This window comes from Artibeus jamaicensis, unplaced genomic scaffold (genome assembly GCF_021234435.1).
Source record: "Artibeus jamaicensis isolate MK-2021 breed Jamaican fruit bat unplaced genomic scaffold, CSHL_Jam_final scaffold_286, whole genome shotgun sequence".
In the NCBI taxonomy this organism is placed as follows: domain Eukaryota; kingdom Metazoa; phylum Chordata; class Mammalia; order Chiroptera; family Phyllostomidae; genus Artibeus; species Artibeus jamaicensis.
Window position 1 is genome coordinate 1,119,600 of NW_026522034.1, and position 26,127 is coordinate 1,145,726.

General features: G+C 60.4%; 2 protein-coding genes across 9 annotated transcripts; one reads left to right on the forward strand and one right to left on the reverse strand.

The window, feature by feature from the left end:
- Nucleotides 1-59: 59 nt before the first annotated feature.
- XAB2 (XPA binding protein 2) lies at nt 60-10,650 on the forward strand. The gene is made up of 19 exons (XM_037139976.2): nt 60-139; nt 2,512-2,660; nt 2,946-3,069; nt 3,277-3,474; nt 4,157-4,291; nt 4,373-4,537; nt 6,614-6,758; nt 7,143-7,294; nt 7,381-7,500; nt 7,584-7,715; nt 7,815-7,946; nt 8,042-8,155; nt 8,920-9,082; nt 9,158-9,348; nt 9,519-9,641; nt 9,731-9,902; nt 10,083-10,212; nt 10,327-10,436; nt 10,535-10,650. Exons 1-19 carry the CDS (start codon nt 89-91, stop codon nt 10,594-10,596), a joined length of 2,568 nt encoding a protein of 855 aa, XP_036995871.2. The 5' UTR covers nt 60-88; the 3' UTR covers nt 10,597-10,650.
- Nucleotides 10,651-11,870: 1,220 nt separating this feature from the next.
- On the reverse strand, nt 11,871-25,679 carry CAMSAP3 (calmodulin regulated spectrin associated protein family member 3). Of its 8 annotated transcripts, none has more exons than XM_053656851.1 (19): nt 25,412-25,679; nt 20,207-20,460; nt 19,816-19,938; nt 19,623-19,718; nt 19,421-19,453; nt 18,519-18,566; nt 18,128-18,266; nt 17,428-17,567; nt 17,251-17,344; nt 17,125-17,179; nt 16,912-16,985; nt 16,548-16,617; nt 14,996-16,445; nt 13,825-13,964; nt 13,474-13,745; nt 13,156-13,255; nt 12,693-12,805; nt 12,500-12,618; nt 11,871-12,415 (listed from the first exon to the last, which is right to left on the reverse strand). In XM_053656851.1, exons 1-19 carry the CDS (start codon nt 25,557-25,559, stop codon nt 12,110-12,112), a joined length of 3,774 nt encoding a protein of 1,257 aa, XP_053512826.1. In that variant the 5' UTR covers nt 25,560-25,679; the 3' UTR covers nt 11,871-12,109. The 8 variants fall into 8 exon arrangements, with proteins under 8 accessions (XP_053512826.1, XP_053512825.1, XP_053512828.1 ...); XM_053656850.1 differs by having other exon boundaries at nt 19,816-19,953; XM_053656853.1 differs by lacking the exon at nt 19,421-19,453.
- Between the last annotated feature and the right edge of the window lie 448 nt (nt 25,680-26,127).

Genomic DNA, 26,127 nt, shown 5'->3' on the forward strand with positions numbered 1-26,127 from the left:
TAGGAAGTGAGTCTAACCCAGGGGGGCGGGCCTTTGGGAGGATCTGTCATTATAACGCGACTTTTGCCGTAGCTGGAGAACTAGGAAAATGGTGGTCATGGCGCGACTCTCGCGGCAGGAGCGGCCGGATCTGGTCTTTGTGAGTCCATTGTGGGGCGGAGGATGGCCCAGGTGGGGACACAGAGCCTGGATGCCTCAGAGGGTCGAGGTCTGATCTCTCTCCGGGGATCCAAACCCAAATTTCTGATCATAGCGTAGTAAACTCTTTGAAATACCCTGTCGGGTTTCAGGAGGGACAAACAGTAAGAAATTTTAAAGCACCTACTCAGATAACTGGAGATCCCTGTAGAGCTGGGTGTTTGTTGTTTTTTTTTCTTCCTTAAATCATATTGTCTTTTTAGTTTTTAAACCACTCCCTGACCACTCCCTGGCTCTTTTACATCCAATAGCTTGTTCTTTCTACCTAGGGGTCAGTATCTGTTTTGTTCTTACATGTATGTTATTATTTCAAATCCCATGCATAACTGAGATCATTCACTATTTATATATATTCACTTTCTCTGATTTATTCACTTAGCAAGATACCCTCCGAGTCTGTCCATATTGTGGCAAATGTCAAGATTTCATTCTCTTTTATTGCTGAATAATATTCAGCTGTATATACACATACCACATCTTAATCCAGCCACCTAGGATTGATACCTAGGTTGTTTCTATGTCGTGGCTATTGTAAATAATGCTGCAGCTAATAGACAGGTGTATATATGTGTTCAAACTTGTATTCTTCAGATAAATACCCAGATGCGGTCATAAGGCAGTTCTATTTTTAATTTTCCGAGGAACCTCCACACTGTTTTCCACTTCACAGTCCCACTAAGGGTGTCCAGGGGTTTTCTTTCCTCCACATCCTTACCAGCACTTGCTGTTTGTTGACCTTTCGATGACAGTCATTCTGACGGGTGTGAGGTGATACCTAACTGTGGTTTTGATTTGATTTCCCCGAGGGTTAGTGATGTTGGGCATCTTTTCACGTCTTTCGGCCATCTGTATGTCCTCTTTGAAGAAATGTCTATTCAGGTTCTCTGCACGTTTTTAATTGGATTGTTCAGGTTTTTTGGTGTTAACTTGTGTGAATTCCTCACATATAGTGGATATTAAGGCATTGCTGGGTGTATCATTTGCGAATACCTTCTCCCATTCAGTAGGTTGTCTTTTTTTTTAGATTTTATTTATTGATTTTAGACAGAGGGGTAGGAAGGGAGAAAGAGGAGAGAAACATCCATGTGTGGTTGCCTGTCATGTGCACCCTACTGGGGACCTGGCCTGCAACCCAGGCATGTGCCCTGACTAGGAATTGAACCTCTGACCCTTTGGTTCACAGGCCAACGCTCCATCCACGGAACCACACCAGCCAGGGCAGTAGGTTGTCTTTTTTTAAATTTTGTTTTAAAATTTTTAAATCTTTGCCTGAAGATGTTTATTGATTTTAGAGAGAGAGGAAGGGGGAGAGAGAGAAAGAGAGACTTTGATGTTATATGAGAGAGAAACGATCAGTTGCTTCCTGTACACACCCCCCCACCGGGGACAGAGCCTGCAACCTAGGTATGTGCCCCTATTGGGGACCGAACATGCAGCCTTTGTCTTGGTGGATGAGAAGATGCTTCACCAGGGGAGACCCTGGCCAGGGCCACTAGGCTGTATTTCTGTTCTGTTGGTGGTTCTCTTGGCTGTTGCAGAAACTCTTTAGTTTGAAGTCATCCCATTTATTTTTCTTGTCACTGCTGTTGCCTGAGGAGATGTAGCCAAAAGGATACTGTTAAGACTGATGTCCGAGAGTTTGCTGCCTATGTTTTTCCCTAGGAGTCTTATGGTTTCATGTCTTCCATTGAGGGGTGATCCATTCTGAGGTTATTTTTGTACGTGGTGTGAGGAAGTGGTGCATCTGCGTGCATCCTGCGTCCTTCCCGGGGTTGACTTCCACTTTCATGATGTAGTAGTCGGAAGAAATGTTTGCTGGGACTTCAGGGTTCCTGAATTTCCTGAGACGTATTTTGCCGCCTACCATGTGATTCTTTCACTTTATTTCTTCACTCTGTCCCTCGGTGTTCAGGGCCAAAGGCTTCGTTTCTGGTTCATACGTGGGCTTCGGAGATAAAGGTCTGGCTTCCAAGTTCTGGGCACAGTCTACCAGACTCTGGCTAGTGGGACCTTTGGTGCCAAAGGCCTGGTATCTGGGCAAAGGTGTTCTGTGAGGAGCCAGGCTTGCTGACCTGGGCAGAGGGCTGGTGGTGGCCCAGAGCCCTGGGACAGCGGACTCTGCTAATCTGGGTCTGATTGTGGTGGGAGAATTCTGAGGGCCCAGTCTGGATGAAGGTCCTGTTATGTGGGCTTCTGGCGGCTGGGCTGTGAGGTGGGCACTGGGGTCAGGGTAAGGGCTGGGAGTTTGGAGTGGGGGACAGTGTGCTCAGGGTCTGAGGGCAGGCGTCCTTCTCCCCATCACCTGCCCGGCAGGATGAAGAGGATCTCCCCTACGAGGAGGAAATTATGCGGAACCAGTTCTCTGTCAAGTGCTGGCTCCGCTACATCGAGTTCAAACAAGGGGCCCCGAAGCCCAGGCTCAATCAGCTGTACGAGCGAGCCCTGAAGCTGCTGCCCTGCAGGTGGGGACTGCCTTATCTGCCCTTTGTGCACCAGCCCAGCACCACCTGTCCGGTCATAACGGACCTAGCCAGCATGTCCCAGGGGGTTGCTGTGTGTTCTGTCACTGAGTGTGCATCCTCTGAAGGGTCAGCACAGCCTCCCTGACATCCTGGTCCATGCCCCAATTGCTGATGCTTGTCACCCCTCCCTGGCCCCTTCTCCCAGTTGCCTCATAGGGCCAGGGGAAAGATTCTGGGGTCCACAGAGCTGACCCATCTGTGTCTGCCCCCTCCCCTCGGCCCCAGCTACAAGCTCTGGTACCGCTATCTGAAGGCGCGCCGGGCACAGGTGAAGCATCGCTGTGTCACCGATCCTGCCTACGAAGACGTCAACAACTGCCACGAGAGGGCCTTTGTGTTCATGCACAAGGTGGGGTGTGGGCGGCTGACGTGGGGCAGTGGGGGAAGCAGAGGAGTCGGAGTCCTGTGGCCTCTGTGCACTTGTGGTCAAGCTGACTCAGTCCCGGAGGATGGGGTTCTGGGTCCCGCCAACACTGGTTTGGCCATAGGACACATGGTGTCTCCCTGCTGTGCTGGATGCTGGCGGCGCAGACCTCACCTCTTCTTGTGCCTGCAGATGCCGCGTCTGTGGCTGGACTATTGCCAGTTCCTGATGGACCAGGGCCGCGTCACTCATACCCGCCGCACCTTCGACCGTGCCCTCCGGGCACTGCCCATCACTCAGCACTCTCGCATTTGGCCTCTGTACCTGCGCTTCCTACGCTCACACCCACTGCCTGAGACAGCCGTGCGAGGCTACCGGCGCTTCCTCAAGGTGAGCCCTGGTGGGGCTGAGGTAGGTGGGCCGCTCCCTGGGTCAGGAGTTCCCCACTGGCTCACTGGGACACTAGCCCCATGCAAGGTGTCCCCGAGCAGAAGGGGTATGGGGAAAGGCTCCTTGAGACAGGCAGACTTTTGGTTGCAGTTTGTTTGTTTATTCTTTAAATGGTTTGGGGCACTGTGACCGAGACAGTCCCTGCCTACACGAGGGTAGACAAGGGCACGTGAGCTGACCAGGTCGTAAACCAGAACATAACTGCCGCTGTGGGGGAAGCACAGCCCTGGGAATGTATACCAGGCAGGGCAGAGAGTCAAGGTGTAAACAGGGTTGTCCCATGTTTTTCTCAGACTTGTCCTTTGGACATCCATTGTGAAGCCCTCAGTGCGGTGCTGTGTGGGGAGGGGTCTTGTGATGAAGTCACGGCCTGCCCCATGCGGGTGGCCACTGGTGTCTAAGCAGGCCAGCCAGGGCTGAGGCTGGACCACTGGGGCCAAGGATGCTCACACAGCTGCGACTAGACCGGTGGGGTCTAGGCTGGACAGGTGGGGTTGAGGCTGCCTCTGGGCCAGGACGGTGGCAGTAGGCTGACAGATGGCCGAGAACCACTGAGGTGGGTTTGGGCACAGTGGTGTGGCCCTGCGGCCCCACTGACTGTGGCATGGGGGCCGGTGCCCAGCTGAGCCCTGAGAGTGCAGAGGAGTACATCGAGTACCTCAAGTCCAGCGACCGGCTGGATGAGGCCGCACAGCGTCTGGCCACCGTGGTGAATGACGAGCGCTTCGTGTCCAAGGCCGGCAAGTCCAACTACCAGGTGGGCCTCTGGGGAGACGGGGGCCATGGGAGGGCCCACCCTCTTGTGACCCAAGGCTGAGATATTTTACCGGGCCTGCAGCTGTGGCACGAGCTCTGTGACCTCATCTCCCAGAACCCGGACAAGGTGCAGTCGCTGAACGTGGACGCCATCATCCGGGGGGGCCTCACCCGCTTCACTGACCAGCTGGGCAAGCTCTGGTGCTCACTGGCCGACTACTACATCCGCAGTGGCCACTTCGAGAAGGTGTGCGGGCACACTGGGTATGGGGTAGGGCCTCCCACCTGGGCATGGTGCCCAGGACTCGTGGGCACATTTGGGAGCAGGAAACACTAGCAGACGTGCCATTGTGTACACACGCATGGCTCACACATGCGTTCACCTTGCTGAGGGCCCACCAAGTGCCCACCTGGGGTCAGCCAGACCTCGGTTCTCCATGGCTGTGAGGCCCCGGACCCTCTAAGTCTGGGTGTCTTCATGTGAAAAATTGAAAGTGACAGTCCTGCCTTCACTTGTGGAGGGTCAGGTGCCAAGTGAGTACCTGACTCAAGGATCACTCCCAAGGTGTTTGTGTTGTTAACCTGAAGATAAAAGGCCAGAGTGAGGGTCAGCGAGCATCTTTTTCAGGCCCAAAAGCACAGCTGTCCTGAAAGCACTGACTCAGGCAAAGGCCCGAGCAGTGCCCTGGCTGGGTGTGAAGGCCCGGGGCCTGCATGCGCAAAGAAGGGGGGCAGCTGCGTTGGCAGAAGGGAGAGTATCCACAGGTGTGGACCAGCCAGCACAGTCACGCCAGCTCCAAAGAACGTCTTTAATTTCTAGTCTGGCGGTCGTCACACCTGCTCTCCTGTCCTTGCGGGCAGTCTAGGAAGCACATTGCTTTAGGCCCAGGGCGCAGGCTATTCTGCCCCGTTTGACCTTCCAGAGGTTGGAGGAGTAAGGCGTGCCTGGCAGTCCCTCTGGGGTGGCAGCTCCCACACTGTTTTACAGTGGCTAAAGGCTGCATTTGTTTTACTTTTGACATCCCTCCCTCCCCCTTTTAATTGAGGTCTTGCCTTGAAAGCATTGCTGATCAGTTTCTGGAAAGCAGCGCTGATCCGTTATTAAAGGCTTTGTTGGTCCTGCAGGTCGGGCAGGTTCATTTTCAGTGTGTCAGCCCCCAAGCACTGGGCGGGCCCCTTGCTGGTGTGCCCTGTCCTGTGAAGGTGGAACGAGTTTTCTGGGGGCCTGAGGTGGCACTGTGGAGCAGCGGGTGTCAGGACTGAGGAAGGCTCCACCGTCACGCTCCTCCACAGGCAGACAGCTCTTCTGCTTTCTTTAGGCTGATCTCGCAGGAAGTCTCACAGGCCTCAGTGGTCATTTCAGAACGTCGAGCGACCATTATCGGAGTGTGGTCAGTGTCTTTAAAACACTGAGCTCTGCAAAACAGAGTTTCTAACAGCAAGAATTCCTGTAATAAGTATAGTGTTAAGTCTTCAAATTGAAGACCGGATCTGAACAAGGAAGTGATGCCTGCGGAAAGTCACCTAAGATATTGGAGAACCCTGAGGTGTCCACTGTGTTTAATCATTTGCCTCGTGCTCAGATTTTATCCGCTTCTATCTGTTTTACCAGAGGCATTTTTTCCAACAGGAGGTATTGACAGCAGAGCAAACTGTATCTTGCTCAGTTAGGATACAGGGAAGTGAAGTTCTGTTGTCTAATACAGTTCATGCAAGGGAACCTGAAGGATTTTCCTGGCTGACTGTTGCTTTGGCAGTAGCTCCAGCAATCTTCTCTAGGGTGTGTGATAAGTTTCCATCACGTGTTTATTAGTTGAAGTACCTGCCCGAGCAGAAGTTTTCTTCCAGACCAGGTGTCTCCCCTGGGGCTGCGCCACCCGGCAGTGGGCACCCCTGACCATGTGTGCAGCTGGCTGCGCGTTGTGGCCTGTGAAGTGGGTCCAAAGATGGTGCCCAACATTGTTATCTCTCCAGGAAGAAGCCTAGGGAAACAATAACTATTAAGTGAGTGCTCGGCCTTGTGTGTTAGCTGTGAGATAAGGAGGAACTAAAGTAAGGGGAAAAAAATGAAGAACTCAGGTTACCGAGGAGCAGCCTAGGTCTCCTGGTCCCCAGTGGGGCGGGGAAAGGCTCCAAGCAGGCTCTGCTGAACGGGGCTGCAGCTGCCCAGAGCCCAGTGGTGCCGCGTGGGCCCCAGAGAAGGCCCTACAGGGCCCTGACGTGGGTCTGTTGCCCAGGGCTGTGCTGCTGGGTTCTCTGTGTGCATTTGGGAGAGACATGTGTCTCTTCCTTGCCAGCACTTTACCCGTCCCAAAACCCGCAGGCTCGGGACGTATACGAGGAGGCCATCCGGACCGTGATGACTGTGCGGGACTTCACCCAGGTGTTCGACAGCTATGCTCAGTTTGAGGAGAGCATGATTGCAGCTCAGATGGAGACCGCCTCTGAGCTGGGGCGGGAGGAGGATGGTGAGCAGTTGGTGCTAGGGTAGTCCTGCGTGGCCATGGCCAGACCCCAAGGCACACTTAAGGGAGACTGGGTGGACAGCGTAGGGACTCTTGCCGAGCAGCCCCGACTGAGCATACATCTCGGGCTCTGGCTGGACACAGTCTGGGGGGACGGTAGTGGTTAGCAGGAAAGGAGGGCCAGGGGGAATGTTGGGGGCTGGAGGTGAGTTGGGTCAGGCTGGCCCTGGGGCAGCTTAGGCCTGGGCCAGCAAGAGGGAGTGCAGGGTGGACAGCGGGGTGGGTCTGGAAGGCCAGAGCACCTGGTCCAGGGCTGGGAGGTGGGAGGGGCTGTGCAATAAAGACCCTCAATGTCACGGCCCTCCCTCTGACCCCCGTGGGCCCCAGACGACGTGGACCTGGAGCTGCGACTGGCCCGCTTCGAGCAGCTCATCGGCCGGCGGCCCCTGCTGCTCAACAGCGTCCTGCTGCGCCAGAACCCACACCACGTGCACGAGTGGCACAAGCGTGTGGCCCTGCACCAGGGCCGCCCCCGAGAGGTGTGTGACACCCCGCCCCCCGGAGCCCACCCCACCCTCACCTGCCAGGCCCCAGCTGAACAGCTGACCCCCCACTCCTTGCACAGATCATCAACACGTACACGGAGGCGGTGCAGACGGTGGACCCCTTCAAGGCCACGGGCAAGCCCCACACGCTGTGGGTAGCATTCGCCAAGTTCTACGAGGACAATGGGCAGCTGGATGACGTGAGTGCAGATGTGCCCTTGTCCTGAGGACCCAGGTGCAGGTGGGCAGGCAGGGTCTCAGCCTGACCTCTGACCTCCTGCAGGCCCGTGTCATCCTGGAGAAGGCCACCAGGGTGAGCTTCAAGCAGGTGGACGACCTGGCCAGCGTGTGGTGCGAGTGTGGTGAGCTGGAGCTCCGGCACGAGAATTACGACCAGGCCTTGCGGCTGCTTCGGGTACTTAACACTGAGATCTGGGATTGTGGGGCGGGGCTACCACTGTGGACCGGGTCTGGGACACACCCTCCCAGCCCCGCCTCGGGCCTGTTTCTGCAGAAGGCCACAGCGCTACCTGCCCGCCGGGCTGAATACTTTGATGGCTCGGAGCCTGTGCAGAACCGTGTGTACAAGTCCCTGAAGGTGTGGTCCATACTTGCTGACCTGGAGGAGAGCCTTGGCACCTTCCAGGTGAGCTGCCAGGACGCAGTGGGTCCTGGGAAAGGGGTGGGGCTACCACCTCAGCCCGGGATGCGCTGTGACCTGCCCCTGCCCTCACCCTGCAGTCCACCAAGGCTGTGTATGACCGCATTCTGGACCTGCGCATCGCCACGCCCCAGATCGTCATCAACTATGCCATGTTCTTGGAGGAGCACAAGTACTTTGAGGAGAGCTTCAAGGTGAGAAGGCCAGTTGTCCCCACCCTAGTGCTTTGGGCACGGTGTCAGCCTGCCCAGGCGGTGGTGACAAAGGACCGTGGGCTCACCCAGCAGCGGTGCACTGGCTTGTGGCTCTGGAGGCTGGAGGCCTGAGGTCCAGGCTTCAGCAGGGCCGATTCCTCCTGAGGCCTCTCTTTGGCCTCGTCCTCAGCTGTTCACCTGTGTCTGTGCTCGTTTCTGATGTCTCCCCACATGTCTAGGTCTCCGCGCACAAGGACACCCATTGTGTTAGAGTAGGGTCTGCTGCAGCAACCTCATTCTAACCTAGTTACTTCTGTAAATACCTTTTCTCCAAATATAGTCACGTTCTAAGATGCTGGGGTTAGGGCTTCGGCACGAATTTCAGAGGACACAGGTCAGCCTACCCCAGGCACCGAGTCCTACATCTGTGTGTGTAAGAGGCAGCAGAGGTGTTGGTGTAGGTGTGTGGGCTGCTCAGGTGACGGGTCAGTGGTGTGTGGGACATTTCGTACTGGACACTGTGTATACGGATGGAGAGGTCGTGCGTGTGCACAAGTGCTGGCCCTGCCTGGAGGACAGGCCCTGAGCTCACGTGGGCCTTGGCAGGGAGACAGGCAGCACATAGGCCCGCCTCGCCAAGCCGTGACCACAGGCAGGTGGACAGGAAGGAGGCCCCTCACTGAGCCGGAGGAAACACGGGCAGCATCCTGGCAGACAGCACAGGTGACTCGCCTGGTGGGCTCACACGTGATCCCCCTCTGCAGGCATACGAGCGAGGCATCTCGCTGTTCAAGTGGCCCAACGTGTCCGACATCTGGAGCACCTACCTGACCAAGTTCATTGCCCGCTATGGGGGCCGCAAGCTGGAGCGGGCACGGGACCTCTTCGAGCAGGCGCTGGACGGCTGCCCTCCAAGATACGCCAAGAGTAAGCGGGGCCAGGCAGCCGAGGGGAGGGCAGGGGGCTGGACCATGACCCTCTGACCTCCGTGTCCCGCCACAGCCCTGTACCTGCTGTACGCACAGCTGGAGGAGGAGTGGGGCCTGGCCCGGCACGCCATGGCCGTGTATGAGCGCGCCACCCAGGCTGTGGAGCCTGCCCAGCAGTACGACATGTTCAACATCTACATCAAGCGGGCCGCGGAGATCTACGGCGTCACCCACACCCGCAGCATCTACCAGAAGGCCATCGAGGTGCCCGCCGCGGGAGGTGGGGTGGGACCTCCCTTAGGAGGTGCGAGGGGTCCTGCAGGCTGCAGGTCTGAGTGAGCCTGCGCCCAGGGGCTGGCAGGGTGCATTCTGGAAGCTCGGGGAGCAGCTGGCGTGTGAGGACCCCCTGTGGCAGCCCCCTGCCCCTCTCCCAGGTGCTGTCAGACGAACACGCCCGGGAGATGTGCCTTCGGTTCGCGGACATGGAGTGCAAGCTGGGAGAGATCGACCGCGCCCGGGCCATCTACAGCTTCTGCTCCCAGATCTGTGACCCCCGGGTAGGCATGGGCCCAGGGCAGGTGGGCCGGCGTGGGCAAGCTGTGGCTGAGCAGGTCAGCTTCTACCCTGGCACCCTCCCCCTCCACAGACGACCGGCGCCTTCTGGCAGACATGGAAGGACTTCGAGGTGCGGCACGGCAACGAGGACACCATCCGGGAGATGCTGCGCATCCGCCGCAGCGTGCAGGCCACGTACAACACGCAGGTCAACTTCATGGCTTCCCAGATGCTCAAGGTGTCGGGCAGTGCCGCAGGCACTGGTGAGTGGCTGCAGCCACCCCTGTCTGGGGAGCAGCATGGTCCCCCCCCCCATGGGTCCTGCCTGAGCCCGGGAACATCTTGAGGGCTGGGGCCTTGAGGACAGGTGGGGGTCATCTGGCATCTGTTGTGAGTGTGGAGAGGGCGTGTCCACTTTGTGTGACCCACCACTTCCCCACCAGTGTCCGACCTGGCCCCTGGGCAGAGCGGCATGGATGACATGAAGCTGCTGGAGCAGCGGGCCGAGCAGCTGGCGGCCGAGGCCGAGCATGACCAGCCCACACGGGCTCAGAACAAGATCCTGTTTGTGAGGTGAGGACGAGGGGCTGGGGGTGGGAGTGAGCTGGTCCCTCCTTGGGACAGGTCACTGGGGAGGCTGGAGAGGGTGCCAGGCCTAGCTGAACACTGTGGCCCCGCCCGCCGCAGGAGCGACGCATCCCGGGAGGAGCTGGCTGAGCTGGCCCAGCAGGCCAACCCGGAGGAGATCGAGCTGGGCGAGGACGAGGATGACGACGAGATGGACCTGGAGCCCAACGGTGAGGGGCAGACCGCCCAGCAGGGTCAAGGGGTGGTGGCAAGGGCGGGAGGCCTTTTGGGAGAGCTGCGAAGTGACTGTGTCACCCCCCATCCCCAGAGGTGCGGCTGGAGCAGCAGAGCGTGCCAGCAGCTGTGTTTGGGAGTCTGAAGGAAGACTGACCCCCCGCCCCATCCCCACGCCACCCCCACCCTGCAATGAAGCCTGTGATTGTATGGCCTGGTCTGAGCCTCCTTCCTGCTGCCCAGGTGCCTTCAGGGACTGCCAGCTCATTCTCCCTCTGGCTCTCGGCCCAGTCCCCTCCACCCCCAGATTGGCTGGTGTAGGAGGTGGTGCAGCTGGGCACTGGGCCAGGCTACACGCCCATCCTCACCCTGCAGAGCCAGTTCTGGATTTGGAGGCTGCCTGAGGCTTTCCTGATCCCTGAGGTTTTGGCAGTTGGGGGCGGGGAGGGGAAACCAGCCCCTAACTGCTCAGGTCTCACCAGCCCCTGCCCCCTGAAGGCCTGTCTGCCCCACAGTCTACAGGTGGATTCCCAGCCTCCCTCAGGGAGACTCATCACAGGCCTGGGAGGCAGGCAGTTCTGAGACTGAGCGAGCTAGGCAGCTCCACCTCTGCTGAGGACTAAGGACCAGGGTGGGGCCCTTGGTCCTAAGCTCTGGGAAGCCATTAGTGGACTCTAAGCCTTTAAGGGATTTTAAGCATTTGGAGATATAATCAGATTTGTGTCGAATAAGCCAGGCATGCTGCTGTGGGGGATTGCCTTGTGCTAGCAGACTGCTGGGAATGTTGGGAGGCCCAGGCTGTTGGTTTGTATGGGGGTGGTTATGGGGGCGGAGAGAGGTGCTGGAGACAGCAGAGGGCTTCAGGGGGTGAAGTGTGCCATGCTGGGTGGCACTGAGGATGCTGGCCCTCACCTGGCATGCCAGAGCTGCAGGGAGACCAGGAGCGCAGCCTAGCTCAGGCGTACAGTGTAGAGCCCACCTGAGATGTCCAGTGGCCGTCCCAGAAGGCAGCAGGACCCTCAGATGAGGCGCTCAGGAGAGAACGTGGGGCTTCTTGGCTCGGGGGCAGTGACCAAGCCCAGAGGGGCGGCAGGTGGCTGGAGGGCAGTCGAGTGTAGCAGTCGGCCACAACCAAGCAGCAGGCGAGACAAATAGTAATAGCCACATTGAGCAGAGATGGGGAAGGCCACAGGCAGAGGAGGGCTGGGCAGGGGTCTCCTGTGTCCAGAGCCAATGAAGGACTGAGAAATGGTCATGAGGATGGGGTGGGAGCATTGGCAGGGGAGTCACGTCCTTAGCTGGAGCTGCATTGGGGCCAGCAAGGGGGCTCGAGAGACGAGCAGCTTCAGAGTGGACAGGACACTGAGAGACCCTCAGGCAGACAGCACCAGGTGCCCCAGCCAACCCCACATCGGTGCCCACACTCAAGGGCTCTTTCAGTGACTTTATTCAAGGAGGAAGGGAGGACAGACAGGGGGCCGAGCTGAGCCCTGAGTCCCTGAACCTCCCAGCTCAGCCCCTACAGCAGGATCAGACGAAAGTCAGAGGGTGGGGACTGCGGTCCCCCGCCCCAGACAAGGTTGGGGACAGACAGGACCCAGGAATACCCACTGGTGTCCTTTAGGTTGTCCTCCGAGAGGGTGGTGGGCACGCACCACCCAGGGTGGGGCTATTTGGGGGTGCTGCCCCCCTTCTTGGGGGTGGTGGGCTTCTTGCTTTGCCAGAGGTGTCCCTGGATGGTGAAGGCATCCACGCTCATGGACATGGTCTTGGCGGGGATCTGGGTGAAGCGCTTGCGGTCAGAGTTGTACTTGTAGATGCCCTCGACCATGGCGGGCGTGACCGTGCGGGGGCCGTAACCTGCCAGCCTAGACAGCTCCTCCGTCTCCCCTGACAGTGTGTAGAGGGCCCGGAACTGGCAGCTCGAGTCCCGGAAGAGGATCAGGAAGTGGTTGGCCTTGCTCTTCTCAATTTCCTGGTGGGCAGGGGAGGCAGGCCGTCAGCCAGCCCAGCAAAGCCTCTGGCCCTCCTGCCAGCCCTCATCCCCACCCAGACTGACCTCGAGAATGCGGTTCTTCTGCGGCTCGTTCACCTTGCCTGCCAGGCAGCAGTGTGACAGGGCGTTGTGGATGATGAACTTGTTGGATTTGGCGCTGGGCTCCTTGTACAGCCGAGGACCTAAGGGGCAGGGCTGTAAGCAGGGTGGTTGGGCCCAGGTGGGGCCCCAAGTGGCCCACCTGCAGCCCACTCACCTGTGTACTCGGGCACTGAAGCAGGGGAGGAGGCGTTGCTGCCATTCTCCCAGTCACGCTCACGGCTGCCAGGCAGGCGGCTGGGGGACATGAGGCCTGATGGGGACGGAGCCCTGCAGGGAAGAGGGTGGGATGGAGATGCAGTTGGTGGGGGCAGCACTGCCCAGCGTGCAGTGGGACCAGGAAGGGAGAGCCTGGGACTCTGGGCAGAGTAGGAGGTGCACGTGTGCGTCATAAGCACGGCGGAATCCAGGCATTGCCCCCCAGCCTCAGGTGTGCTGACCCTTCCCTGCAGCTCTGAGGCCTAGCTGTCAGTCTGCTACAGCAGGGGGACAGTCCCCCCCGGGCACATGCCCTTCCAGCCCTACAGTGGCAGGTAAAACTCACACTTCTGCCATGTCACCTGCAGAAGCTCACATGCACACATAGGCTTGGAGAGGCTGCCTGCGTGGGCCCAACTCACCGAGACGTGGGCCTCTTCACACCAAGGTGATTGGGGGACTCGTTGGCCACGGTCGACAGTGAGAGGGTGGACTGGGAGTAGACCTTGCTGAGCCGAGAACCTGGGGGCAGAGTGCAGTGAGTCAGAAGCCGCCCGAAAGCCCCTTGCCCCCCGAAATGCCCAGTGGGGCTTTGCCTGACAGGCCCTTCCCCTGTGCAGAACCACATCCCTCTGGAAGTCCCCCCAGGAGGCAGGGCATTCTCACCGGAGACCCTAATGACCCACAGGTGCCCACCTCTGCTGCTGCAGTAGACCCATCCCCGCCCCACAGGGGCTTACCAAGCAGGCCACGGGCTGGGCTTCGAGCCAGGGCCGAGTCGTCACAGCAACCAGAACGCGGCCTGGGGGCCCTCCGTCCACCCCGGCCAGGCCCTCCGGTCCCCAAGGACCGAGGCCGCAGCACCTTGTCCAGGTCGTCCATCAGCTTCAGCTGGGCTCGGCGCTCATACTCGAGCCGTGTGAACTCCCCCCGCCGAGGGCCCACCTCCTCTTCAGCTGGAGCCCTGGCAGTGGGGGCCAGGGGGCCAGGGGCCAGTTCCTCTTGGGCCAGCCTGCAGGTGGAGGGAGCGAAGCAGTCAGACAGGTCACGGGGTCCCTGGGACCGGGGTCCCTGGGGCCAGGTGGCCTCACCGTGCGGCCTCCTCCCTTCGCTGCTCTTTCTCCGCCTCCTGCCACTGTTTGCGCCGCTGCACCTCCTCTGCCCGCCGTTGCTGCCGCTCCAGCAGGCTGGCCCGCTTCTGGGCCATCTCATCCTCGGGCTTGTCTTCATTCTGGGGACAGAGTGTGGCTGGCTGCCTCTTCCCTCGCCCAGCGACCAAACTGGTCATCTGACCAACCAGACTGCCAGCCACTCACCTGGCCCTCGGGTTTTTGCATTTGCCCAAAGGCACTTAGTTGGCACCCAGTGTGTACAGAGCCCTATGTGCTGGGCGCTGGTGCATTGGGCTGCGCAGGCCTGGGCACTGCTCGCACAGGGCGCTTAACCCGGCGGGGAGGACAGTCTGATAGCACCCCAACAGGCAACTACCAGTCTCCACTGTGGGGGGGGGGCACCAAGTCAGGCTCCCTGGGGGAGGCGGCCCAGAGAATGAGGAGGAGGAGGAGGACTTAACTGGGGAGGGGTGAGGAGAGCAGTCCATGCAGCAGGAATAGCACAGACAAAGGCCCTGAGGCCGGAACAAGCCCTGTGAGCCTGTGGCACAGCAGGGAGGTGGGGAGCAGCCAGGAGGCTGTGGGGTGAGCCACAGGAACGGTTTAGTTCTGAGCTCCAGAGGGGCTTCAACAGGGATGTGACAAGGACCAGTCTACACTTCCTGAAACTCCAGTGGCTCAGTTGTAAACTGCCAGGGATTTGTAGGGTGTGCAAAGGGTCAGCACAGACCAGTCGGGATGTGACTGCAGGTGTCCAGGTGAGAGATGGTGGCCCAGGCTGGGGGTGCCACGAGGAAGGGGAATTGGCCAGGCCGTCAGGAGGGAGACAGCAGGATGGGGAGTAGACGCCTGCCTGGTCTGTCCATTCTGTCCCTCACCCACCCATCTGCACACCTACACCTGGCTGGCTGCACATCCGCCCACCCCACCTGCCATCCATCTGGCTACACACACCGAGTCTGCCTGCCCACTCCCATGTGGCTGTGCAGCACCCACCTGCCCACTCCATCCACCAGTTCCTTCTATCCATCCATCCTTTGGAATGCCCTCTCCACCTGACCACGTGTCCACCCGCCCTTCTACCCACTCCCTGACCAGCCGGCCCGCCCTCCCTCCCTCTCTCCTCCACCTACTAAGGTGGCTCACTCACCTTATAGAAGAAGCCCAGCCCGGTGCGGGGAACTCCTTCTGAAGATGCCTCTTCCTCTAAAGAATCATCAGCGCCAGGGGGGCTCCCATCTCCCTCGTTCTCAGCCAACGGCTCCTCCAGGCTACCCAGTGGGATCTCGATGAGGCCCGGCCTGGCCATGGGTTCCTCGGGAGGTGGCCCCTCGGCCAGGAGGATGGAGGAGCGTGTCTGCACGGGCACCTGGCTCGGCGAGAACTTACGCAGGTGGGGCAGGCTGTCTACATCGTGGGGAGGCGTGAGCACCCTTGTCAGGGGTGCCAGGCGCAGCTCCGCCGGCCGCGTGTGCTTCGGGCTGCGGGGTGTTGGGCTGGGACCTGGTCCGGGGCTGCGCCGGGCAGCTGGGGCACGCCGTGCAGGGCTGGTGGATGTGGCTTTGGGACTCGTCGAGGGGACAGGGATGACCCACGCAGCAGGTGGTGGGGTGGGCCCGGGCGCCTCGGGAGGGGCTAGGAGCCGTTGCTGCTGGTCCGTGAGCCGCTGCATGTCCCTCTGCAGGGAGCTGAGTGCGGCGCTCAGCTTGCTGACTGCCCGGTTGTAGTCCCCCACACCCTCGGGAGGCAGCGGGCCCAGCTCTGGTGAGAAGGTCACTGCCTTGGGCCTCGGGGATGGCTCACCCTGGCCCTCACCTGACGGCCTCTCCCCCCCAGGGGCTGGCTCAGGGGCTGGCTCAGGCTCTGCCTCTGCCTCCGCCTCCCCACCGGCCTCCCGTGGCTGCACCTGCAGGAAAGCACTCTTGCCCAGTCGCTGGCGGTGCTTGGCAAAGATGGCCTCTATCCGCCGCTTCTGAGCCTCGATGGCCCGCCGTTTCTCCTCCAGCCGGGCTCCAAGCTCACTCATCTCTGAGCTCAGGGCCTCTGGCGCCATTGGGGTAGGTCCTGGGGACCCTGCTCCAGCCTCCACCTCGGCCTTCACCAGCTGCTTCTTGCGTTCAGCAAAGCTTGTCATCTTCACTTCCGAGTTGCCGGCAGCTGGTGAGGAAGCCACCACCTTTGGGGAGCCCTCAGATTGGGCTGGCGGTTTCAGTACCTCCCCTGCCAGGCAGGTAGACAGTTTCGAGGGGCCCTCAAGGTGAGGCAAGTAGACAGGTGTTCTGCTGGGTGGGTAGGAGGAGGCCAGTGGGGGTTTGGAGGGCCCCTCAGGTGAGTGGAGGTAGAAGCTGCCGTCGGCAGCCCCGTCTGGAAGCAGCCGGGGCTCAGCACTGTGGATGATCTGCAGGGCCTCCTCGATGGTAGGCAGGTCGCCCGGCTCTGGTGGTTGGTGGGCGGGGGTCAGGGCCGGCATAGGGGGGCGCGGGGGGCCCAGGCTGTCCGAGCTGACAGAGCGGAGCAAGACAGGGTCTCCCATGACGACATCCACATCGCTGTCCAGGCCAAAGGGGGTGCTGAATGACACAGCCTGGGAAAGGGGGCGGCTGGGTGGCCAGAGGGAGGCGTCAGCCCTGGGTCAAGCCCTGGCCCTGCCCCAGCCTGGCCCCGCCCTCTCCACTGCCCGTGGGGGCCGGAGTTGCCCTCACCTGAGCTGCCGGTTCCAGGCCTTGCTGAGGGCCTCCATGTGGGACATGGATGGGGAGGACTTCAGTGAGCCTGGGAGGGGTGGTGAGGGGTCACTCAGTGCTCACTAAGGGGGGCACTGGGGACCCTAGGTGGGGTTAGCCAGGGCAGGTCACTGGGTAAGCCGCAGATGGATCTGCATGTGGATGGACAGCTGGGGGCCACTCAGTGTTACTGGGAGTCCTGTTGAGCCACTGGGGAGGTCAGTGTGGGGTCTGAGTGTCACCATGTGCCAGAGGAACCCACGGGAGGGGTCAGAAGGTGACAACATGAAGTCAGCTGGCACTTTGGGGGTGGTTTCCAGGTCCAAGCTGCCCCCACCCTCACCTGTGGATCCTCGAAGTGGGGACCGGGGGCCGCCGGGTGACAGGAGTGGGTGGCGGAAGTTGAAGACAGGAGAACTGCAAGAGACGCCTGTGAGCCATGGGACCCCCACCTCTCCCATGGTAGGGCACGAGCACCCCCGAGTCCTGTCCAGTGACCAGCCGGGAGGAGGGGCCCGTCATGGCCAGGGACACTCACCCAGTGGGAAGAGCGTACCTACTGCCACTGCTGTTCTGTGGTGTGGAGGCCTCCGTGGCCTGCGGGGAGGCAGCTGCAGCAGAGAGAGGAGGGTCAGGCAGGGCACGGCCCCCCACCCCCCACCCAGATTAAGCCAGGCCTCACCATGGCCATCGGGAAGGCCCTTGCCCTGCACGAAGTCGGGTTTCAGCACCTCGAAGCACACGAACATCTCGGCCAGCAGCACCACCAGGTTGGTCTGGAGGCAGAAGGAGGGCTCAGTCCATGGGACCCATGGCCCCGGACACTACCCTGGCCCACCAGATGCCAAGGCAGCCTCACCTTCAGGGGCGGCGGCACATAAAGCAGGTCCTCGAGGGACAGCGGGCAGCCTCGAGGAAGGCGGGAGGCACAGAAATCCTGCACCAGCTGCAGGTTGTACAGGCTGTCGGCCACGGACATGGGGTCCTTGAGGCACACCTCTGCGGGGACAGAGGCCGGTCTGGGGGTGGGCAGGGGCCCCAGACGAGGGAGTCCCGCTGTGGACCTGGGGCCAGGCACCCTCCGAGAGGTGGACCCTGGGACAGGCTTCTCCCCAGGTCCCTGCATCTGCTGCTGCCAACACCTACGACACTCGTCCCCAAGGAACTCGACGCACAAAGCTCGTCCTGATTTCCCTGCACCCTTCAGGGTGCCCAACATCTGGGATAATGTTCTGGATGAACTTACTGTCTTTCTGCCCCACCTGGGATGGGAGCCACCTGAGGTCTGTATCGTTCATTCTCACTGGATCCCTGGCCTCTAAAATGGAGCCTGGCACACAAATCACACTAGAAGCATTTGGTGCAGGAATAAATCTTATGAAGTGCAGAGAGGTTTAGACACTTATGTGACATCACACAGCTATCTAGGGGAACAGAGAGGTTTAAACCCAGGCTTGCTGTTTCCGGAAGCTGCACTCATAATGACGGCACTGGCCTGGGAACAGTCTCGGAACACTGGGCTCCCAAGAGCAAGGTCTGGCCCAGGCCTGGTTACTCACCCTCAAGTCGCAATAGCTGGGGACAATAGCAGTGGATTGTGGCGGCCAGTGCAGCTCCATTGGCCAGGTCCTGGAGGCCAGTCACGTTGGGAAAGCAGGGGGCACATCTGGCCACAGTACGGTCCTTGCGGTATCGGATCTGTAGGTGGGAGCCAGGTCAGACCAGAGGTCAGGCTGGCCCCCAGGTCAGTGGTCATGCAGGCTGGGCAGGGAGGCCTGGGGTTTCCGCCACGAGGGGGCATGAAGCCAAGGGTCCCAGAGCCAGAGTGAGGGCCAGCCTGGAGTGGGGGAAGGGCAGCAGCGAGGCAGAGGAGGTGTCTCTGAGCAGCCAGGCCAGCGGTGGGGGGCCGGGGCAGGGGCTCCTGGGACCCTGGGGTGGGGGATACGTTACCATGGGGGGTTTGCTCCCCGACTCCTTCAAACAGAAGGCAATTGCGTGCTGGGGGGAGAGGAGCAGCCATCAGCGGGACGGGAGGGGTGCTGACTCGCTGGGCGCCCAAGCACACCTCCGGGAGTAGGGCCGAAAGCCCGGAGCCCTCTCCCGAGCCCGTGGCCATCCAGCGCCCTGCCTGCACTCCTGCCGGCTTTGGGGATCCCAGCTCCTCCCAGCCTGGAGGGACCCCACAGAGCAGCCTTCATGCGGGGACTCCTCCCCTCACAGATGACCCGGGCCCCGGCTCGGGAGGGGACGCAGAGGAAGCAGGCAGGCAGAAGAGGAGGGACCCCCGACCCAGGCGCCAGGAGTGAGAAAAGGCAGGGGACCCTTTCCAGCCCAAAGCCTCCTCCCTCCACGTGCAGCTGCCCCTTTCCCCTCGTTGTGCTTCTGGGAGGGGCACTCCCCACCCCCCAAAGCTGACATCTCTCCTAGGGAAGCTGAAGTCTCGGGAAGATGGGCCCCCTTCTGGGTGTGAGGGCCTTCCTCTTGGCTAGGAGGGGTCTTGTCCGTGTGCCTGGCCACTCAGGGCAGGGCCATGTGTCTGCTGCGCTGCAGTCCTCCCGAAACTCCTGGGGACTCCCCACCTGGGCTCAGTGGACCAGCTAAGGGAGCTCTACCTTCCTGACTGTGGGAGGGGAGGTTCCTTCTGTCAGGTAACTGAGCAGGGGCCCACCCTCTCAGTGAACACCGGAGATACCCCCCCCCACCTCGGTTCACAGGGGCCTTCTGTCTGTCCCCCAGGGCTGGGGGTCATGCCTCCTTTGCTCACAGCTGGGGCGGGTAGGAGGAGTAGACAGGCAGGCAGACACAGAGTGACAGGCAGGGCAGGCAGACGGGGCAGAGACGGCCCCACTTACAGGAACCAGCTTCCAGTACCAGCGGGTGGGGCACTGACGCCAGAGGCAGAGAGATGAGAGGGGCGGGCAGGGGGGAGGGGCGGAGTGGGGGAGAGAGAGAGTCACCTCCAACAGCCTCAGTGCACAAAGGGCCATGAGGTCCGCCCGCCCCGCCCACCCGGCCTCTGACTGTCCTTTCGTCCATCCATTGCCTTTGTCTCACCGAGGGCTGCGCTGGGGCGGCCCCGTCTGCAGGGGCTGCGGGAGATGTTCTTTGGCCTGCTTCCTGCTCCGTCTTCTCTTGCAGCCGCCGGATCGTCTGGGGAACCAGCAGAGGGCAGCACTGTGGTCACTGGGCGATGCTGTCCCTGAGCCCACCCTGGCATAACACCCCACCAGGGCCTAACCCCACCTACCGTGTCCACCCAGAAAAGGAGCTTGTGCTCCAAGCTGGTCAGGGCCAAAGGACCAGGCGGCGTCTTTGTCCATTCTAAGGCGAAGGCCACCATGAGGGCGTCAATGACAGCTAGGTGGGCTCCCTGCGGGCACAAGGACTGAAGGGTGAGACCAGAACAGAATCAAGGGGAAGAATCTGGAAGTGAGACAGGCTTGAGAGTGGGGGCCTCAGGAAAGCAACCAGGACAGGGGTTCTGGCAGAGCTACTTCTTGGTGGGCTGGGCTTTGAGGTCACACACTAGGTCTTAGGATCCGGCGGGCCCTGTAGGCCAGTTCTCAAAGGCCACAGCAGTATCTTCTGGAGGGAGTCAAGCCTGGTGGGAGGAGCCAGGCCTGGTGGGTGGGGCCTACCATGAGGATAGGCTGGTGTCGCAGGTCAGCCTCCTGCACAGGGCGTTCCGGCAGTGCGGGCACCGTGCCCCTCCGTGCCAGCAGGGCCAGCAGTGCAGAGGGGCTGGGGGGCGTCTCCAGCTGTGGCAGCGCCTGCCTCCAGGCCCGGCAGTACAGCTCGGCTGAGAGCAGCAACCGGGTCACCGGGGGCTTCACGTGCTCCTGCGCATACTGGTCGGTGTAGAAGGGCTCCCATAGCTCCGAGGGCACGTGCTCTGTGCGGGCAAGGGGGGTGAGGGCAGGTCAGGGCCGCTGGAAACCAACCAACCGCACCCACACCGTCACACGGCTCCAGCTAAGGGGGGCTCTGGGCCAGGGAGGATGGCACCGGGAGAGAAGACACAAGTGTGGAGTTTGCCAGAGGAAGGGCTGATGGTGCTCCAGATGCACGCGAAGGAAGCGTGCACAGGAGCATGTGGGCAGAGGGTGGGAGGTCTTGCTGGGGGGGAGGGGAGGGGAGAGAGGACCATTACAATGCCATACTGCTCAATCACCCATGCTGGTGCCCCAAGCAGGACACCCCATTAGGCTCATTTACACCTTAATGCAACCCTGGAGGCACCTGCCTCAGGCCACCGCACAGTGAGGGAGCCGTGGAGCCGGCCTTCCCATCCAGACCTTTAGTAGACCCTACACCCTCTCAGCTCAGATGTGGGGGCTGGCTGGCAGGACACCCAGTGGGGGAGGTGGACACACTGCAGACACTTTGGGGGTGTGCGAACTGGGCAACTGAAGGGAGGATGTGGAGGGAGGTGCCGGGGCCCATGGGGAAAAGGGTGGTGACTGGGGTGGGGGTTGGGGGGTTCATGAGGCTCAGTATGAGGGGCTGGGGCCTAGGAGAGCAGTGGGGTCCTGTCACAGATGCAGCCTTGGGCACCCTGAAGACTAGGAAGAGGCTTGAGGAAGCCCCACAAGGGGCGGGGCCTCAAGTAGGACCCAAGGGTGGGGAGGAGAAAGATCAGAATAAGCTGCCAGAAAAATCCAGGAAGGCCAAGGAAGAGGTCACGAAGGCCAGTGTGGGGGTTCTTCCAGGGAGGCCACGCTCATTCCAGTCAGAGAAGCTGTTTTGTATACTGGGGTTCCCCATGTGTTTGAAAGAGTGTGGGCAGGATTCTACCACTTGGAACATTTGAATGTGACCAGACCTTCCTCCGTACCTCTCCACTCGGCCACACTCCCAGATACCTCCCACCCACAAGGACCCGGGCATCCTTGCCTTCAGTGCCTCCCAGGCTGGGCTCTCTCCCCACCCCCTAAAATCATACTTGACCTTCCACTTAACGCCCCACCCCAGTGGAGAGTTGTGCCTACTCCCTGCCCCTCCCAGCTTAGCTCCTTGAAAGAAGAGTTCTCCAGCCTTCCCTTCCTTCCAGCCTACCCCAGCCCAGCCTCCCCAGCCTGGCTCCTGCCCTTCCAGGTCCCTGCCTCCTCAAGGCCAGCAGTGGCCACCCAGAGCACAATCGCAGCCTGTGTCTTGCCTGGGCTCTCTGCCCGGGACCTCATCCTTCCGGGAGCCATCCTCCCCTCGGCATCTCCCAGGTTCCCACCACTCAAACCAGGGCCCTGCACACCTGCCCCCCTCAAGGCAGAGCTCCTGACAGCTGTCTCGGCGGCCTTGTAAACAGACATGTTCACCCCCCACACATGTATGATGGCTTCCACTGCCATCTGAGCACCCGCCGTGGCCTTGGCAACTCCCATAATCCTTAGCATCTTGCTCCAAACCTGCCCCTTCTCTCTGTTCCCATCGCAGTGAAAAATCACCATCCCTCCTTCACTCTCCTCCAACATGCAGTCAACTTCGACCTCCTGGCATCTTTCAAAGCCAAACCCTCCTCCCTGTGTCTCCAGCTCCTGCTCATTCCCACTGGCGAAAACGGAACAAGTTTCTTTTCTGCAGGACTTGTCAGAGCCTTTGAAATGAAACCTGAGGTGAGATGTTGGCACCGATGGCTAATGTTTACCAAGCACTTCCTCTATCCCAGTGTGTCTCCACCTCTGCTCTGTTGGCACTTGGGGCTGGACAAGTCTTTGTGTTTGCCTGGGGGTGGGGCAGGCTGTCCTGGGTTGTAAAGTGTTGAGCAGAATCCCTGGTCTCTGGTCACTGGAGGCCAATAGCACCTTCCTCCCAAGGAGCGACAACTGACAGTGTCTGCGGACGGACAGTGCCAGTGTCCCCGAGACCCACCAGCGCTCTGTGCCACACACTGTTTGTGACGTGCTGACAGCAGAGCAGGGCCCGCCTGAGGGAACATAGTGCGAGCCACACATGTGGTTTTAGATATTCCAGGAGCCACACTGAAAAAGTAGAATCGAATAACGTTCGCTTAGTAGTTCTTTCAACCTAACGCACAGTTGACCCTTGAACATGAGTTTGAACCAGATGGGCCCATGCATACGTGGATTTTCCCCAGTAAATCCTGTAAAAGCATCTTCTCCTCCTTATGATTCTCTGAATTCCATTTTCTTTTTTCTAGCTCACTTCACTGCAAGAACACAGCATGTGATACATAGAACACGTAAAAACGTGTGTGAGTCCACTGTTGTTATTGGTAAGGTCAATAGCAGACTCTTTGTAGTTAGGTTCCTGGGGGGGTCAGAAGTCACACACGGGTTTTCAACTGTGTGGGGTGGGGGGGAGTCAGTGCCCCAGCCCCTGTGTTGTTCAAGGGTCCCCTGGACACCCAACACGGTGTCCTTCCAGCATGTAAACGATGTTGACACATCATTACTGAGCTGTTTTACATTCTGTTCCCACCCCAGGTCTCCAGAAGCCACTGTGCTTGTCCCACTGACCGTGCCCCCCAGTCTGGTGGCCCTGGCTCAGCAGCGCGAAGCAGCACTGATGGTGACCACTGCTTCACAGTCACCATCACATACTCAGTTGCTTAGTCCCTATAGCACTGATGTCCTGATGCCCATGGTGCAGATGAGAAAACCAAGGTCCAGACCCCCGCCAGGGCTCGCCAAAGCTCACGCACCTAGTAAACGACAGAGTGGACACGGACCCAGTTTCCCTGTGCATCAAGTTGGCTTTCTGAAGGCATGAGACTGCATGTGCTGTTTCTCAAACTTGCTTAACAATGGCACCCCTCCATCTTATCTCTGAGCTAGAGTTCTGTGGAGCCCGCCCACTTGCCGTGCTGCCCGGCCTCCTCGCATCTGTGCTTCTCCGTCACCAGAACTACCCCTTCTCCAGCCACGACCCCCCTGGGCACACACTTGCACGTCTGATATCATCATGCCAGTCCCCAAACATTTTCCATGACCCCCCAGTGCCCTCAGACGCTCACCCATGGCCGGAGAGGCCCTCCTCGGTCTCATGCGCCTCCTTCATCCTCACCTCCCTCGGTGTCCACCAGGACCCCCACTTCCTTCTCCTTGTTGGTCCATACCCCATGCCTTACTTAGCACATGTGATCCCCTCCCCCTGGCAAACTCCTACACATACTTCGAGGTTCAAGCCCTCCTTCTAGGGTGCCTCTCCTTTTCTCCCCTCCCTGGGAGATTCCAGGAACGTCCTCCCTCCTGCATCCCTCTCGGTGTCGCTCAAGGCAGGGATGGTCCAGTTTCACGTCCCATAGGCCACTCTCTCTCACCTGACCCCCAGCCCAGCACTGGCCTGGCACCCAAAGGCATCAGTCAAGAGTCTTGGAGTTTGTGAACCAAGCCTAGTTCTGCCCTCTCTCAGGGCCTGGTGCCCCACCTTCCTCAGCCCGCTCTGTTTAGCGAAGGTGGGTGGGAAACTGGTGGAAATTGACCTTCAGTGTCATACGGCACGGAAGGCTGGGTCTAAGAGTCAGTGCATCTGCTCGGGGGACTCCGCTTTCCTTTCTGTGGAATGGGATAGTGATTTCTGCTGTCCCCTGGCCAGGGGGCGATGAACACTATTCACGTTATTAATAAAGTCAGCACACCAGTGCCAGCAGCAGTAATAGCAAGTGGTTCCTGTGGGCCAGGTACGGTGGGGAGAATTCCGTGGTAGCACCCTCTCCTCTGCCCCACAGAAGGTACCAACTGGGTTCCCACTCACTCGTGCACTGTCCCAGCCCACTTGCAAATGGACCAATAGGTGAAGGAATGCCTTCTTTTACTGAGGGGGAAATGGGAGCTTCAAGAACTGAGACCGCCCGCAGTCTGGTGGAGCTAGGACTCAAACCCAGCTCCGATTCCATGAGGTGAGCGCTGTGGGGCCTCAGAACCTGGGGTGTGAGGGGCTGAGGCTACCTGGGCCTCTCCCCAGCAACCGCCTTCCCTCCTCAAGCCGATCCTCCGGGGCAAACAGGCCCTGTGTGCAAGGGTGCAGGGAGAGAGACTGTGAGAGAGAGACAGGCTCGGGCGGCTCCGGGAGTCGGACTGCTATCACAGAGACCCACGCCCAGAACAGGTTCATCTGGGAAGGCCACTGAGGGAGGATGGGCTGTGCCCAGCTGGTGCCAGGACCGGTGGGTGGGCAGGGCGTCCCCCGAGGAAGGCCCAGTCCTTAATTAACCCCAGCTTCCCCATGGCCAGGCTCCGGCTCCCAGCTCTGACATGTGGCCCTAACTGAGCCTGCCTGGGGCCTCCAATCCTGGGGACCCACCCCATCCTCCCCTCTCCGGGTGGCCTGACTTCTTCACACAAGTGGGCCTGCGCCCGGGCCCCTGCCGCGGGCGATCTTGGACAAGCTATTTCCCATCCACTGGGCTCGCCCGCCTCCTGGGCAAAACGAGGCAATAAGTCACAACTGCCAGCCCTGGCCGGGGCCGTGGAGGCCAAAAGAGGGTCTCCGGAGCTCCCCGCGCCACCCGCAGCACAGGCGGGGCCAACGCGGGGTGTGCGTCCGGGCCTCCGGGTGTGGGTCCTGGGTGTGAGTTGGGAGTCCTCGCACGCGTGATGCGAGTGTGTAAAGGGGAGGAGAGCGTGCAAGGCAAGGCCCGCCCTGGAGACCCCAAGCGGCCTATTGGCACCTCCCCGCTCACCTGGGGCCAGCGACGCCGGGGTCCTGGCGCGGAGCTGGGCCGCTGGCCCCACCCCCACCGCGCTCCCGCAGCCCGGAGACCAAAGTCCAACGCCGGGGCCGAGCCGCAAACCCAGAGCCCGGGAACCCCGGCGGCCCGCCCTATTGTTCCCACGACCTCGACCTCCCAGGCCCGCCCCCCGCACCTGTCGCCCCCCAGAGGGTACCTGCGCCCCCGAACGCGGCCCGCAGCACCCACGCCAGGCTGGCCGCAGCCTTAGCCCGCGAGAAATCGTATTGGTCCAGCGACTTGATCTCGGGGACTAGGAAGGTCCTCCGCAGCGGCCCGGGCCCGGGGGGCGCCGCCTCCACCATGGCGCTGCCGGGGCTGCTGGCGCCGGCTCCGTGCTCGCTCCGGCTGGGCTGCGCTGCTCGGCGCTCGCACCCGGGCCGCCGCGGAGCCAGGTGCGGCCGCCAGCGTTCGCGACGCAGCGTCGGCCCCGCCCCGGGGCGGAGCCCAGGTGCGCCCCGCCCCCAGGCCGGTGCCCGCGCCTCGCCGGGGCCTTCGCCGCAGGGTGGGGCGGGGAGGCTGCGGAGAAGTATGTGTGCGCGTGCACGTGTGTGCGCTTATGTTCCTGTGAACGCACTGGAAAGGATGAGGGACCATCTGTTTCTGAATGTGCGTGCTGGCCCGAGTGTGTACCCTTAGATGCGAGTGTGAGCATGTGTGTGGGTGCACCTGTTTCTGATAGTGTGTTGTGAGCGTACAAGAATGTTTGTATTCGTATCTCCACGTGTCGCTGACTGTGTGTAGGTGCCGAACGAGTGTGTGTGAGGATGTCTGCGGACGCGCACAAATATGTTTTCCACGTGATGCGTGTAAGAGGGCCTGCATTGTGTAGGTGTCTGTCCTAAGGGTGTGGGAGTGGTGAGTGTGTGTGTG

What these genes read in the sequence shown, in the direction of transcription:
- XAB2 (XM_037139976.2), top strand. Translation starts at nt 89, where the DNA reads ATGGTGGTCATGGCGCGACTCTCGCGGCAGGAGCGGCCGGATCTGGTC. An exon ending in AGAGCCTTGGCACCTTCCAG is followed by an intron (nt 7,947 to 8,041) that starts GTGAGCTGCCAG and finishes CTCACCCTGCAG; the next exon opens with TCCACCAAGGCTGTGTATGA. An exon ending in AACAAGATCCTGTTTGTGAG is followed by an intron (nt 10,213 to 10,326) that starts GTGAGGACGAGG and finishes CGCCCGCCGCAG; the next exon opens with GAGCGACGCATCCCGGGAGG.
- CAMSAP3 (XM_053656850.1), bottom strand. Translation starts at nt 25,559, where the DNA reads ATGGTGGAGGCGGCGCCCCCCGGGCCCGGGCCGCTGCGGAGGACCTTC. An exon ending in ATGTGCCGCCGCCCCTGAAG is followed by an intron (nt 17,345 to 17,427) that starts GTGAGGCTGCCT and finishes TTCTGCCTCCAG; the next exon opens with ACCAACCTGGTGGTGCTGCT. An exon ending in GGCTGGGCTTCTTCTATAAG is followed by an intron (nt 13,965 to 14,995) that starts GTGAGTGAGCCA and finishes CTCTGTCCCCAG; the next exon opens with AATGAAGACAAGCCCGAGGA.